The sequence below is a fragment of the Psittacula echo genome (assembly GCF_963264785.1).
Source record: "Psittacula echo genome assembly, chromosome: 2".
NCBI lineage: Eukaryota > Metazoa > Chordata > Aves > Psittaciformes > Psittacidae > Psittacula > Psittacula echo.
This window is the reverse complement of record NC_137737.1, coordinates 140,658,952-140,674,195: the sequence shown is the minus strand read 5'-3', so window position 1 is coordinate 140,674,195 and position 15,244 is coordinate 140,658,952. Positions and strand designations below refer to the sequence as shown.

Here is a 15,244-nt window from a genome sequence, read left to right as displayed (position 1 = left end):
TTTGGAACTAGATGATCTTAAGGTGCTTTCCAACCCTAACTATTCTATGATTCTATGATTCTATAATATAGATGGATATATGTATGTAGAATATGCATTTATTATGACTTCTAGTAGGACTTATCAGTAATTAAAGTTTATAAAGGAAACTGCCAGAATATTTTTTACTAGCACACCTTTCAGTACTGTGCTGTATTAGATTCCTCCACTAGATGACAGTGCTGCTGGTGATGTGGATTTTATTCATCAGTGTACGATTATTTATACATTCACGTGTGTGATGTCAACATTAACTACAAGAGGATTAAAGATAAAACACTGGCTGTGAACATAAAAGAGCTAAGATGTGAGATGGTGTTTTATAACACACTGTTTGAGTAAAAAATTCTATGCTGATCGTAAATACTGTAAAATATTGTTAGGCTTTGTTGTAAGAATAGTCTTCAGTGCCAGTTTGATAACTAACGTGGTATATGTATGCTTCTTCAATGTGCAAAATGAAGAATTTAGTACAACTTAACTCTTATTGTGGTGCAAATTAAATTTTATATTTTCCTGGGTTGATGTGGTCAGAGTCATCAATGCTTGCCTTTGTGCACAGGAATGCATAGCATCTCTCCATAATTAATTTCTGTTTTCATGGATGTATACTGTTTAGGAAACAAAAATCTAGGATTGAGTAAGACATTTTGAAAGATAGCTAGTGTACCACAAAGATAGTTACAACAATTATAGTTTCTGATGAGACCAATCTGTATAATTTCTGGCAATTAAAAATTCATTGCTGTTAGTTTCAGTAAAAGTTATTTTCCATTCTTCAGTTAAAAATAGTAATACAAAACAAGGAGTTCCAGGCAAAAAAAAAAATAAATTCTCAAAGTGTTGTATGAATGACATAAACAAAGCCCACATGATTTGCTGAAAGATATTCAGCTTGGACAGGTTAAAACCACCTTAATGTAAAAGCTGTGTAAACTCTTAAATATCAGAAGGCTCTCAAGTGTTTGAAATATTCACTATAATGCTTTATTCATGTTTTTTCATGTTTTCAAGATTACTTCTCCATCTCTTGTTGCTAGCTTCCTACTATTTACAATTGTGGAACTTTTCATGTTAGTTTCAAGCATGAAGTACAGTGTGTGGGTGCATATTCATCTCTGCCTATGTCAGAGGAAGACTGATATCCCTTCCTATTCCATCACTGACCTCAGAAGGGGAGAGATGGCTCTTCAGTGAGCGTAATCTATTTTCTGGGTGACAGTGTGATACCAGAATTGAAGCATTACTTCTCAAATTCTGTGAGTTGATAGTTTTCCTAGTCAAAAATATAAGTCAGAGCGCAGTTCTTTTTTGTCCCTCATTTAGCTGGAGACCGAAGGGCTGATACAGTTTGCTGAAGACAGTAGGCATAATTGTGTTGTCTTCAGTGAGGTATGGGTCAGACCTTAAAAGCTAAAATCAGTCATATAGACTGTAAAGGGATACTGGCTCTTATACTACAATAAGCAAACTTTAGGGAAATAACTTAAGTAACTGCCTTCTCTCCTCCATGCCAAAGTCCCATCTATGTCTGCTCTGATCTTTAGCAACAGCACTTACAGAAGGAAATCTCCAGATTGTAGCAGCATGCTTTTCATGTACATCAGTACAGCTACAGTGCTGCTGAATCCAACAGGAAATCCAAGATTTCCATGTTGTGACTGTGAGAGGTACAGGTTAACAGAAGTCCCCATCCTGTTATTTTTCTGGGGCCCTACCAGTCTGTTTGCCGAAAGCAATGGGTCTATAGTTCACCAGTTGAGAGGGCCAAAATGAGCACTTCTCTGTGACAACTGTTCTTGCTTATCTCAATGGGTTGTTTCTTCATCCCTGTGCAAAACATGATCTTGAATCTTGCTCAAATAGATAGAGGAACTATCTGATTCCACAGAAGGGCCTTCTGATATCTCTGTGTGCATGACAGTCTTGTTCCCTTGAGTGGGAACACAAAAAGGATCCTCTGCCTTCTGTTGTGTAAAGTCTTTCCTAAAATGAGAAGACAAGGCTGCAGAGTGCTGGTGTCAGTCAGTGCAGCTCCCTGTCCTTGTTAGGACTACTTGATGTGAACTTACCAGGGAAAACTAATGTGGCCCATTCCTTTGGCCAGTAATGCCAATAGGGAAGCAAGACTAAAAAATGTGATTTGGGGATATACAATTTATATTGCCACTTAAAAATGCTTTCATTCTAAGTGTACTAAAGACTAGAGATCATGTGCTGTAACTATAGCTGTAACTGTGCTGTTACAGCTAAGGAAATAAGATTTTCTAATGCAGATCGGTATCTTGAAGTAAATATAAAGGAAAGTGTCCTGGGTTCAGTAGCAGTAGTCAGTTTTTCTCCTTCTTAGTAGCTTTTGCAGCACTGTGTTTTTGACTTTCGGCTTGGGAATGGAGCTGATAACAGCGATGTTTAGACTGACCAAGGACTTCGTGAGTCTCATGCTCTGCCAGGGAGGAGGAGAAGCTGGGAGGAAGCAGGGACAGGACACCTGACCCAAACTAGCCAAAGAGGTATTCCATACCACAGCACGTCATGCCCAGGATGTAGAACGGAGAGTTCCCGGAAGGGCTGGATCACTGCGGGGTGGGGGTGAGGTACCAGTTGGTGAGCGGTTGTATTCTCTTGCTTGTTATTTCCTTTATCATTATTACTATTAGTGGTAGCAGTAGTGATTTGTGTTATACCTTAGTTATTAAACTGTTCTTCTCTCAACCCGTGGGAGTTGCATTCTTTTGATTCTCCTCCCCGTCCCTGCAGGAGCGGAGGGAAGAAAGGTGGGGGGGGGGAAGTGGACTTCGTGGTTCTGATTTACGGCCTGGGCTTAAACCACAACAGAAAGCAGTATCTTACTAAAAAGTAATTTTTTAAAACAAGGTTCCCCTTTTAAAGGAGTGCATAGAAAAATATGTACTTGGTCAGATTACAAGAAGCTTGCTTAGACTTAAAAGTTAGTACCTCCTACCATCAGTCGCAGCTTAGGTCTCCTCTTAGTGAGAGGAAGGGCGTGTCCATAGCGGGGGTATACAGACTGTCAAGCTGATTCTGAGCACAGGAGCGCAGCTGAAAAATGTGGGCTGTTCAGCCAGCTCATGCAGGGCAGCTCAGGTCCAGACTGTAGATAGTATAATTGATGCAATGCTATGCCTGATTCAATAAACGTTTTCTTGCAGTTCTGTTTCTTTCAGATCATTCTGTTTCTTTCAGATCATAGCGGCCAATATTTATGTCCTGTATGATCTTAAGTACTTCTGAAACTTTTTCTAGAATAAGCACACAAGGACCAGTTTTTCAAGCCCATGAATGTTAGTTGGTGTTTCTCAAGATTATAACTCTGAGTTCTGATAAGTGGTAAAATAAAACACAATTGCATGTTCTTCCTTCTTATAAAGTAACTCATGTGAAAATAGTTTTGCCAGACAGTTTGGACATCTGATGAAGAAGTCACCAAATCCAAAGCTATCTTCCAGCAGCTCAGAACACTTTCTGCTTGCTGTTTTTATTGAATGAAGGAAAACATAATAAATGGAAAGACTTGATTTATTACCGCATTACTCCACTTTTATGCCTGTAGGCAGAAGCCAATTGAGCTAGAAGAATTTAAATGCAGAATTTTCTTGCTGCCAATGGAGCTAAAAGAGCCTTAATTCAGAATTTCCTTGTTATTTGGATTAAAGTAGAATCTTGATATTATTGTACCCTTCAGGCTGGCTAGTCACGGTCCAAGTGAAATGTGAGAAATTGCACAGTCAGCAGAAGGGTCCAGATGTAGTCTTTTAAAACTGCAGTGTTCAAACTCAAAATCGCTCAAGGAAATGACTTGTACTTCTTTCCAGTTGTGGGAATAAAGGGAGCTGCTCAGGTCGGATTCTGACTGCAGAAATACTGTCATCAGCTGTTAAAATCATGAGTTAAAATTGACTCATCATATAAGTGAGCTTGGAGACTTTTCATTTTATGTTATAAAACTGAGATAAGAAAATTATTTATGGAAACTAAACATTTACTCTTTTCCTATCATTTTGACTTTTATCATTTATAGCTATGTCCTAATGATTCATAGTTCAGGTTTACTTTGGATGGAAGTTTCTTTAGCTTGTTTAGATATAGTAGGAAATAGCACCACAACACACTTCCCTCCCTCCCCTTCCTACTGACTTTGCTTATGAAAAATCTGTCAAAAGCCTAATAGATTAATGTAGGAGATTGTTTATATATGCAGGATGTTTCTGTGTGTACCAGGGTTTGTTTCAGTCTGCTCTCCAAGACTGTGTTTGGAATTCCCCTGGAAAGGCCAAGATTCCCCTGACTCCTGCAGCAGCTCTGAGTTGGGAAAATACTAATCTGACTCAAACCTCCTCTTTCAGAGTAGTCATGTCACATCTATAGATGGCCTCATATTCATTGCTTTAAGTTCTGTAAAAAAGATGCAAAAACCAGTAAATAACTGCTTAAGTCATGAATTCAAGTCCAAACAATAGTGGTGATCTCACCCTTGAGTCCAAGTGTAAATCTATAATATATGTAGATAAGTGGGACTGGGAGCTTAGAATGCTCCACATGAAACCATAAATATGAGACTTGTCAAAGCATGCTGAGATGGTTACAGCAAATTAATGATGCTAAGAGGGAGTCTTTAGGTCATGGAAGAAGTTATACTATGTAGTACTTGGGGTAAATGTACAGTACAGTAATGTCAGAGCAGGTCTTTAAACCTTGTAGAAATGATGGTAGAACTATGAGGTTTAAATTATATGAGGACTTTTTGCAAGTTTAACAGAGAAGATTTAAGGAATGGCACTACTGCAGTGGGAAACATATTTTGAAAAGAACTGAGTCCCATGGTAGTAAGCTGTGCCAGTGTAGCAGTTATAATTCAGTAATTCACAGAAACACCATAATCTAATATACAGAGAGAAATCTGCTGGGGTAATACAGTGATAGTTCTAGTAAAAATTGTGCCTCAAGTGGAATCTGGGATCCACAGCAAGATACCTACTGTCTGCAGGGATCCTTGCTGAAATCCAGCAGAGGCTGCCTGTAACCAGCACCAAGCAGCCTATGAGGGGATGCGTGAAGTACTTGCTTTGGTTCTTTGGAGACCATCACAGTCGGGGCATTATTACCAGTCACCTACAGAACTGCAAAGTGGCTGGATCACCTCCTCAGGGAGTGAAACATCTTGTTTCATTTCCCATCTTGTTCTGATGGGTTTCAAACCCATGTTTCCTAGGAGGGAAAAATAGTGAAAATGTTAGCTCTGTCCAAAGGCTAACAGTGGGTGTGGGTTGGTGTCGTCTTCTGAGGACATAGAATATCATGCAGCAAGAGCTCAAGATTAAAATTTGGGAGATAACATTTAAAGTTATTGATAATTTTTCATTTGGGAAATGTTTTTACATTCTTTAGTTTATGTCTTGTGCCATGTTGTGCTTCCTGGAATAACTATAGCCTGATGATTAAAAGTATCACCTTGCAAAGTCTGTATGCTGTATGTGTTAACTTACATAGTCAATAATTTCAGAGCACCAAACAGGTCCTACCAAGAAATTTAAGGATCTTGAAAATAATTAATGCAACTGAGGACTCTGTTCCTTTTGAAATCTCAATCACAGGCCTAGTAAACAATGTGTAAACCCCATTATAATATATCTGTCACCAATTTCATTAAAAAACTTGGCTAAGCAATGTTCTTATGAGGAAGTATACTGGGAGATCATCAGCAGAATATTCAGAACAGGGATGCTGTGTTATAGGTTATTTTATTATGTCCTTCCATATGTTAGTGTTTAATTTGAAACACTTATTCAAATTTAGATCCGTTGCCATCAAAAAGATCCGCAACAGAGAAAACACAAGATATGCATTTTTATGTTGTTTGATGATGATACTATTGCTTTATATTTTTTAGGAAAGGTGGTTTATGGGGAGCCTATTGCTGCTAGTCTTGGCACCGATGGCACCAACTACTGGAATGAAGACTGGGCTCATGCTGCAGCATATGTCATGGGACCTCCACTGAGACCAGATCCATCTACTCCTGGTTTCCTCATGAACTTACTGGCCAAGTAAGCAGATGAACAAACAGTGACAGCTGATGCCCAAATGCACAGCAAATTCTGTCTGTAGTATATAATAACAGGTTGATGCCCTGGAGATTTTCTATGTACAGAATGTTAACACTATGAGGAAGGAGAAATGCAAGGTGAAACCATAGATGAAAAACATTTTTTTGTTGCAGAAATTAGAAAGTGTTCAGATTTTGTTTCTCTGGACTCTTGTGGCCTCTGGCCCCAATGATTTCAATCAATAAGTCTTGCCTTGCTAATACTGCATCAAAAATTGAAACATGACCAAGGAGACAGTAAGGTTGTAAGTCAGTGGGAAATGTGTAAAAAGTGGGGTCACAGCTAGGGGTTCTGATAGCTGATAGCTGCCTTTTTCACTTGAAATTTGGATGCTATGTAAAAACTAAGCCTGCTGACTTCTGAAGGTAGACGAAAGTTATACACTTCTCCTTTCAGAAGGAAGTAGGAATAGAAGTATCCTTCAGATACCTGCAGTTAACAGCATGTGTGGTTTGCTGGTATTTCATTACCAATAAAGCTTAACTCCATGAAAGGGTTGAATTTGACCAGTGTGTGAAGGTATGCCTGAACACTGGCTGATGGTTGTGCAGATCTGTGGCAATTTTGAAGGGTATATAGAGTGACTCAGTCTAAAATTGCCCTAAGTGAGGATAGAACCAAGCCGCTTACTCTGGGCAAAGTGTGTTAGTCCTCCATTTGTGGGACACCTTTGTTATATCCAAAGTAAAAGTGTTATTTTTGCTGCTTGGTTTCTTCTGAGGGGTTTCTGAAGAGGAAAGTACTTTACAGGGGAACTGACTGTACTGTGGAGCTACTTTTGGAGGATGGGACTGAAGACAGGAAGGCAGGACATACCAGTTTTAGCTTGCAGCATGGATGGCTGGATCTACCAAGCTTTGCAATGGTTTTTCCCATGTGGCACTGTCTGGTACATGCTCTGTTTCATAAAGAACTTTATCTCTCCACAGTGATGACCTATCTGTGACAGGGACTGACAATTGCACCTTTGACACATGCCAGAAAGCTCAGGGGAAGGATGACTTCACAAAAATCCCTAATGGAGTGAATGGTGTGGAAGATAGGATGTCAGTCGTGTGGGAAAAAGGCGTTGTAAGTATATAAATTTTCCTTGGTTCAGCTGTAACAGTTAGTTTTCTCCTTCTGTCATGGTTTAAGCCCAGCTGTGACTCAGAACAATGCAGCTGCTCTCTCACTTCTCACCCTTCCTCCCCCTCGCTCCCGGAGGGATGGGGAGGAGAATCAAAAGAATGTAACTCCCATGGGTTGAGATAAGAGCAGTTCAGTAACTAAGGTATAACCCAAAACCACTACTGCTACTACCAATAATAATAAGAGAAATAACAAGGGAAGAGAATACAACTGCTCACCACCCACTGACCGATACCTAGCCCGACTGAGCAGTGATCTAATCCTTCCAGGTAACTGCCCTCAGTTTTACATCCTGGGCATGACGTGCTGTGGTATGGAATACCTCTTTGGCTAGTTTGGGTCAGGTGTCCTGTCTCTGCTTCCTCCCAGCTTCTCCTCCTCCCTGGCAGAGCATGAGACTCACAAAGTCCTTGGTCAGAGTAAACATGACTGAGCAACAACTAAAAACATCGGCGTTATCAGGCTGAAAGTCAAAAACACAGCGCTGCACCAGCTACTAAGGAGAAAAATGACTGCTACTGCTAAACCCAGGGCACCTTCCTAGTAGCTGGTGCAGTGCTGTGTTTTGGCTTTAGTCTGAGAACAATGCTGATTGATAACACACCCATGTTTTAGTTGTTGCTAAGTAATGCTTACCCTGATGAGGGACTTTTACCTCTCTCATGCTCTGCGTGTGAGGAGGGGCACAAGAAGCCAGGAGAGAGCAGAGACAGGACACCTGACCCAAACTAGCCAAAGGGGTATTCCATACCACAGCACATCATGCCTGGTATATAAACTGGGAGGAGTTACCCAGAAGGGATCTATCACTGCTCAGGTCGGGCTGGGTATCAGTTGGCAGGTGGTGAGCAGTTGTATTGTGCATCACTTGTGTTTATTGGGTTTTTCCCTTTCCCCTTTTAGTTTCATATTCTCTCCCCTTGTTATTTGCCTTATCATTATTATTATTAGGAGAAGTAGTAGTAGTAATTTTGTATTATACCTTAGTCACTGGACTGTTCTTATCTCAAACCATGGGAGTTACATTCTTTCAAATCTCCTTGCCATCCCTTCGGGAGCGAGGAAGGAAGAAGGGGAGGGGGTGAGAGAGTGTCTGCGTGGTTCTGAGTTACCGGCTGGGCTTAAACCATGGCATCAATATATATGAACATGGAAGTAGCTGATTTCTCCAACAAAATATAATCTCTCAGCAGTTATCAACCCTCCAGTTTTATCAGGTGTATATATCATAGGATAAATCCTTTGGTAAAATACCATAATAGAGTCCTTACTATATTACTGTCTATCTCTCACTTTATGGTCCTGGGAGGTAGAAGATCCTTAGTGTTTAAAATACAGGACAATAGAATCATTTCTGTAGTTTAGAAGCAAAGGACTGCTATTGTTTCAGCAGTAGTGCACAGTAGATTTACTTGCAGCATTTTTTTTTAACAAGTGAAAGGAAAGTAGAAGGAAAGAGTTATCCACAGTTTCAACTTGGTCAGTTCTATATTTTTTTCCTCTTTGATCTCTCTTAAACTTAGCTGTTGGAGAAGCTTCTGCACTGGGTGTGTGCCTGTCAACTTCTAATTTGTGTTTTCAATCAGAGGAAACAAGCTACGGATAAGAAATGCTTCTCTTAACATATGGCTCAGTCCTGTGATATGGTGAGATCAGCACCTTCAAGTCCCATTGACTTCATATTGTCAGTGCCAACACAAGAATGTTCAGTGCTTTTCAGGACAATGCCCTTCAGGCCCTAAACAAATATAAATACAAAAGCTAATGGCCAGGTTTTTTGCATATGGGGTAGTCTGATGGGGAACAGGGAGGTGACGGGAGGCAATCTGGTGAGGGATCTGCTGCTTGCTGGATGTTATGATTGTGCTGGCTAATACAATACTGTTAAGTTCTGGAGGCTCTTGTTCAACTTTCTAATTACTAGTAAGTTCTCTTGCAATAGTGAAGTCTTATTGATAACGCACTGCAAGGCATGTTTATTTGTCACTGTAAAATTATCTAACTTGGTAAGGATGTGGTTCAGAATCTCTCTTTTTATCTGATTTGGGATTCCACTGAAGTTGGCATGTACAAAGCAGACTTCTGCCTATATTCACCTGTGGCATAGCTCTAGTGTGATTATTTATTGTGTAAACTGGAATGTAATCTAGCTTGTGGTTCGTATGAAAGTAAGACATGAATATGTACACCAGTGCTACTTTGGAACAGTCCATCTTGTTGGGCAAGTTAATTTTTCAGAAGGTTCTTCAATCAGGAATAGTCTCTCTTTTCTTACTTGTAAAATATTACACAGCTGTGAGAATTTGTGTGGAAAGCTTTCCTCCCTTCCGATACACCATTAGTTAGAAAAGCAGTGTTCACCACTCATGCTTTTCTTCTTAGATGCTCAAAGGCTACCATACAAACACATTTTTATGACATTCTGATTCCTAGACTGACCTGTGCAGTATGTCTGCCAGTGTATCTGGCTTTCCAAGCAAAGAACAGTCACAGAGGTTGGATTAAAACTAGTTATGTAGCAGTGAACAGTCCCAAGACACGTTTATATCCATTATTATTTGCCATTTTGCTGATGTGTCACATCAGCAAATCTGATTTTTATGCTGCTTGTTCTCAAACATTTACTGAAGAGTTCTATCCTCCGTGTTATTGCTGAAGACATTTGCAAATCACCTTTCCTATGTTACACATTGTGCCTTACCTCTCCTTTATCATCTTCTAGGCTCTCCTTATACTGTCTCACCATTTTGTAAAACCTAGATACTTGTTATGAGAGATGTTATGTGTCCTGAGGAGACTGCTGAGCAGGACTACAGATGCAAAGCCAGATAAAAAATTTATTTCATGTGACTTGGGACTGGATCCACAAAAGTTTGGATTTAAAGTTGTCTTTTTTCCTTTTGCTGTGGGATAAAGTAAAATAAGGTTACAGTATTCAGTGAATGTGCATTGCAGCTTGTGCATCTCAAATAGTTATTTTTGTTTCTTTTAAACTCTTCAGTATGACATTAAAAAAATATATTGATGTGACGCTGGCAAAGATCTGTCACTCGTCCTACCCTTTTCAATAACAGGAACATTTGTTTCATTCCTTGTATTAAAAAGTAATGAGTTTGCTTTTTTGTACTCTTGTGCAGCACAGTGGAAAAATGGATGAAAACAGATTTGTAGCTGTTACCAGCACAAATGCAGCAAAAATTTTTAACCTTTACCCAAAGAAGGGGAGAATTGCTGTCGGTTCTGATGCTGACATTGTCATTTGGGATCCCAAAGCTTCGAGGTAGGTAAGGGTAGTTATTTCCTACCATCCAGCTCCTCTGCAGGAAAAAATATCTCAAAGCCTCTGTGCAGCAACAAGCACTTGGGTTGAGGTTATGGTGGTTTTTGATAGCACTTAACATGAATTATTTACATATATCCTAGATTTCAGACCAACTGCAAAAATAACGAGGTCTGTACATTATGCTACCAGGACTTAGTATCTTGAGCGTAAAAATAACCATGCTGGATCTTACAGTAACTCTGCTAAGTGCTTCCTCCCACTGCAAAGAGCAGGGAAAGGACCCTGTGCTCCTGAAGGATGACCCATTACAAGCTTGTGTTTTGAACTTACAGCTAATTCAGACATATTCAAAAGTGGTCAGGATGGGTGGTGGGAGTGTGGGGTCTTGCCCTCCTAATGTCTTTTCCCTAGTTGATAGAGCAAATACAGTGGCAAGGCCAGGAGTGAGCTTAGTTCTGAAGCTCAAGCTGCGCATACTTATGCTATTATTTATGGAGTTTTCTGCTTCTGTGCACAGTAAGTCTGTTAGAACAGACCTTGTCACATCAACAACAGATGCACGAAAGGTGTGCTGTCTCACGCTGCAAGACTTGATGACATGGTGCATTTTTCCTACAAGTGTCTTTCTAGAAGCCTCAACTCAGCATACTGTGCATTATAGCTGATTCCTGCCTTCACACCATCAGATAGCTCGAAACTCAGGCCACTATGTATTTGTCAGGAATTATATGTCCTGAGTCTTGTGCTGGCTCTTATGGCCCTACTGGTCTTTTTTAAACTGCCTGGAAATGGTCTGGCAGCTGACTGTCACAGAGCTAGAACACTTGGGAATTGGCCTGTGGGCTGTGAAAGTGCATCTCCTGTCTTCAAATGCTGAGCAGGTTGGTTTAAATCTGCAGGCACTGTAACAGCTGAGTCTTATATCTGACCACATCCAGCCCTGCACACAGCAGCAGCTGTTTGGTTCTCTTGTCTTGGGCTCAGCTCTAGTGAGCGTTGTGAGCATACAACTGTGCTGAAGGCCCACATTGACCCTCCTTGAAGTCTCATCAGTGTCATCCAAATAGTAAATCCACATCACATAGTTATCAGAAACCCTAGATGAGTTTTGTGGGCTGTTGGGCATGATGACAGTATGGCCAGCTTTATTGAAGATTATCACAGTGCTTGGTTTTCCTGAACTGTTGTAACCCAGATGGCATTAGATTTTCAGCCTTTGGGTTGTTTTTTTTTTGAGGCCAAATGGAGGCACAGAAAGCCTAATCCTAGATTTACCTTACACAAACAAAATTTTCTTGACTAATCTTCTGGTTTTTTAAGTTTTGACAATGCAATACTCACACATTTCAGCTCATTAATGAGTACCAAAACCATGTGAGAGTTAGAGGAAAAACACTGTATTTTAAATTGCAAAGCTTGAAGGCATGCAGGTTGTTATTCAGAAGTCCCACAAAAAACCTGGCAGCACCAGCAAAATAAACTTCAGGAGTGTCAGCAACCCCAGTAAACATAGAGGCCTGCCTACAGCTGGGTGCATTATGCCTTCCTGCATGTTGAGCAAGCATATTTTGAGATGCTAGCAATGAGTATTTCAGGACAGTGGAGCTATGAACTCTGATTATAAAATCCTAAAGGATTAATTTCTGAGCTCAACTTCTTCTCTGCCTGGGGACAACTGAATCTAGAAGAATAGCAGAATTCTGACATTGTTCTCAAGATGCTTCATCAGCTCCTGTAATTATTTATCCTTTTGCCTCTCAAACATTCCTTCCACCTCCTTTCACTCTCCTGAGTGCTCAAATTGCATTTTGCCTACTGCAGCTGTGAAGGTGCATTTCTTCAAATATTTTTTCAAACATCAAACCACATTTTGTTACTGAGCAACCTGAATATAAGTTCAGCCGATATTTTTTTCCTGATTTGGTACTGTTGCCACTGTTTATCCCTTTGGCTTTTCTGGAAACAAGCCTCTCTACAGCTACAATTGTGTGAACTACGTGAATAAGTATAAACAAATCTTACTAATGCTTGTCTATTCATTTCACTACAAATCCTGAAGAGGGCATTAACAGTCCAGCAGAAAAAAAGGATCCAGCTAATGGATCTCAGCCTTTTAAAGTATTACACAAGGTGCAGTTTTGTGCTTTGTTGACTCTAAGGAGTAATTTTCAGTTTGATAAGAGGCTTATTCCTCTTTCTTGCTAAGTCCTTCCTCTTTCGAGCATGACTGCTTTTCTTGTTTGCAAATCTAAATCTTGCAAGAGGAAAATGCAGTTTTCCAGTTCTGATTTGATCTGTGTTCCTGTAGTCTTAAAATACTGGCTGATACTAGCCTAAAGAGTTAGACAATTGCTGGAGTATTGCTGTGAGGAATTGGTATTATAACAATCTGTGAGAGAAAGTCTATAATGATGATTCTTAAGTCCTTCTGAAAGGTAGTGAAGCTCTTAAAAAAATAAAAACTTATATTCCTACAAAATCAGCTTCATTTTCCCTCCTACATCATTGCATAATACCAATATGTTGGGTGCTATCTGGGCATTCAGGATTTTCTTTGGAGGTTGCAAAAACCTAGTGAATTAAATGACGGCTCTGCAAGCTGGGAGCAATTGCAATTCAAGGTTCCACTTCCAGCACTCTACCGCTTTACCTGAGGCTTGCCTTCTATGGGTCAGCTTCAATGACTGGTCTGTTTCTGTAATGTTTTATGGTAATTTCTGCAGAAAATGTTATATGAACAGTTATCAGATTTGCTACACTGTTTAAAAGCTTCTAAATACTGGGTTTAGCAGGTCTGCATGAAAGAAAGCATTAATGGAAAGAAACATATTAAATTTATAAATTAGAAAACTTGTCTAGTAAAAAGATGGGTTGTGAGTTCTGACATTAGGTCTATTTCATAGCTTCCTTATTGCATATTCATTAAAGAACACACAAATACCAGAGGAACCTGTTGGTTTATTGCAGCCATGTGCTATCAATCACCATCTTGCAGACCTCAACACCCTCAACATCCCAAGTACAGCTTGTGCACACGTTACTAATTTTGTGAGTATTCCTTGGAAAATGCATGTAGGCAGCAAATATGTACCGTCTTATTTTAATCTGTTCTTTCATCAGGAATGTTCATGGACTTCTTTCAGCTACACACAAATAATATAACAGCCCCAAGTCTGTGAAACAAAAGCAACTGTAAAGACTGCTCCCGAAGGAGAAGATAGAGTAAGCAAGGAAAAGGGAATGTCACCTGTCAGCAAGTCAGTGTCCTCTATAGCTGATGCCTTCAGCTATTTGAAAGCAAGCAAGAATACAGAATCTTTATGGCTTGTTTCAGAAATGCCCAGCAAGGAATCTGAATACTGCAGTACCCAATTCAGACTGTGGGAAGAGCTGAGCATCCCTTGTAAAGTAGGGGCAGAAGGTGCTAAAGATCTCATAAAACAGATTAAGCTCCTGGCAGATATTAGGGCTCAATAAATTCACTGTAGCCTGTCGGACCCTTGGAAATAAGCCTTGGATCAGGCCCCAAAGGCAAGATGAAACACCCATAGGGATAAAAACACTTGTCTCAAATCGAGTTTTTCTAAGTCCAGCCACTTCATTAGAACAAAGTGCAGTCTGGGAAACCTCACCCATCAGGTTTTTACCACTCACTAAATAGACCCTAAAACATCTTTTAAATGCAGCAGCAGAGCTGGCTGTGCCGTAGCAGTCTCTCATGCCATCCTACTTGAGCTCTGCTGGAGTGTCCCTTTATGGCAGGCCCCTAGTGTGCCCCACTTGTGCCAATGGAGCTGGCATCAACCCTGATAGCTAGGCCAGTCAGTGGTGGCTGCAGCCCCAAATTCACAGCTGATGGAACAGGGTCCATGATTAGCAGGGAAATCAAGAGTTCTCAGATGAGTAGGAGAGGGAGGGGAAGGAATGTGTTTCTGTATAATCTACCTGCTCTGACATGACTAGGGAAGATATGGTTAACAGCCTATTTCCAGCGTTTATGCATTTTAGGGGAAACAGTCACTGGATGTGAATGAGGGAGGAGTCAGAGTGTCCAGGTCTGCTGGCATGTTTCCTCAATGACTTTTTTTGTGTGTAGATTTGTTCATGGGAAAATCTTTTTCATTTGTTAGAAGCAAAATCTGCAGCCTATGTCTGTCTCATTTGTGTTGAAGTCTTCATCCTTAGAGTCTTAACTGGGGACAAGTGACAACACTTAAACACTCATTGCCTGTAATTTTTCATAAAATGAAAGGGGAAGAAACCAAGATTTTAGCAGATGATTAGAATAAATAATGCTGCAACTGTCTTACTCTTTTGATGAATGAGGATAATTTTGAATACTGTGTATATGGATAACTTCATCTAGACACAATAAGGCAAAATGAAATAATGTGGCATACAAATAAGTATGCATAGGAGAAGTATATTCTGGCATTTTCAATAGTCCCGTGTTCTTTTGCACAAGTGGAAGCATGTGCATGCATGAATCTACACTAATTCACTAGAATCAGAGTTCCTGTCAAAGGACTGTCATCTCAAATTAAGGAGACAAGGAGAAAGAAACAATAGGCACAAATTAAAATACAGGAAATTCCATTTAAACATTAGAAATAACTGTGGGTTGGTTTTTGTTTGGTTTTGGTTTTTTTCCTGTGAGGATGAT

The 15,244-nt window shown here is 40.0% G+C and overlaps 1 protein-coding gene across 1 annotated transcript in view; it reads left to right on the top strand.

Moving 5' to 3' along the window:
• Positions 1 to 15,244, top strand: part of DPYS (dihydropyrimidinase) — a gene marked incomplete at both ends in the record, with an annotated part of 33,735 nt that overhangs the window by 10,765 nt on the left and 7,726 nt on the right. Inside the window, 3 exons of the mRNA XM_080609728.1 lie at positions 5,951 to 6,107; positions 7,097 to 7,238; positions 10,436 to 10,578. Coding sequence (XP_080465854.1) covers positions 5,951 to 6,107; positions 7,097 to 7,238; positions 10,436 to 10,578 — 442 coding nt within the window. The remainder of the gene's footprint in view (positions 1 to 5,950; positions 6,108 to 7,096; positions 7,239 to 10,435; positions 10,579 to 15,244) is intronic.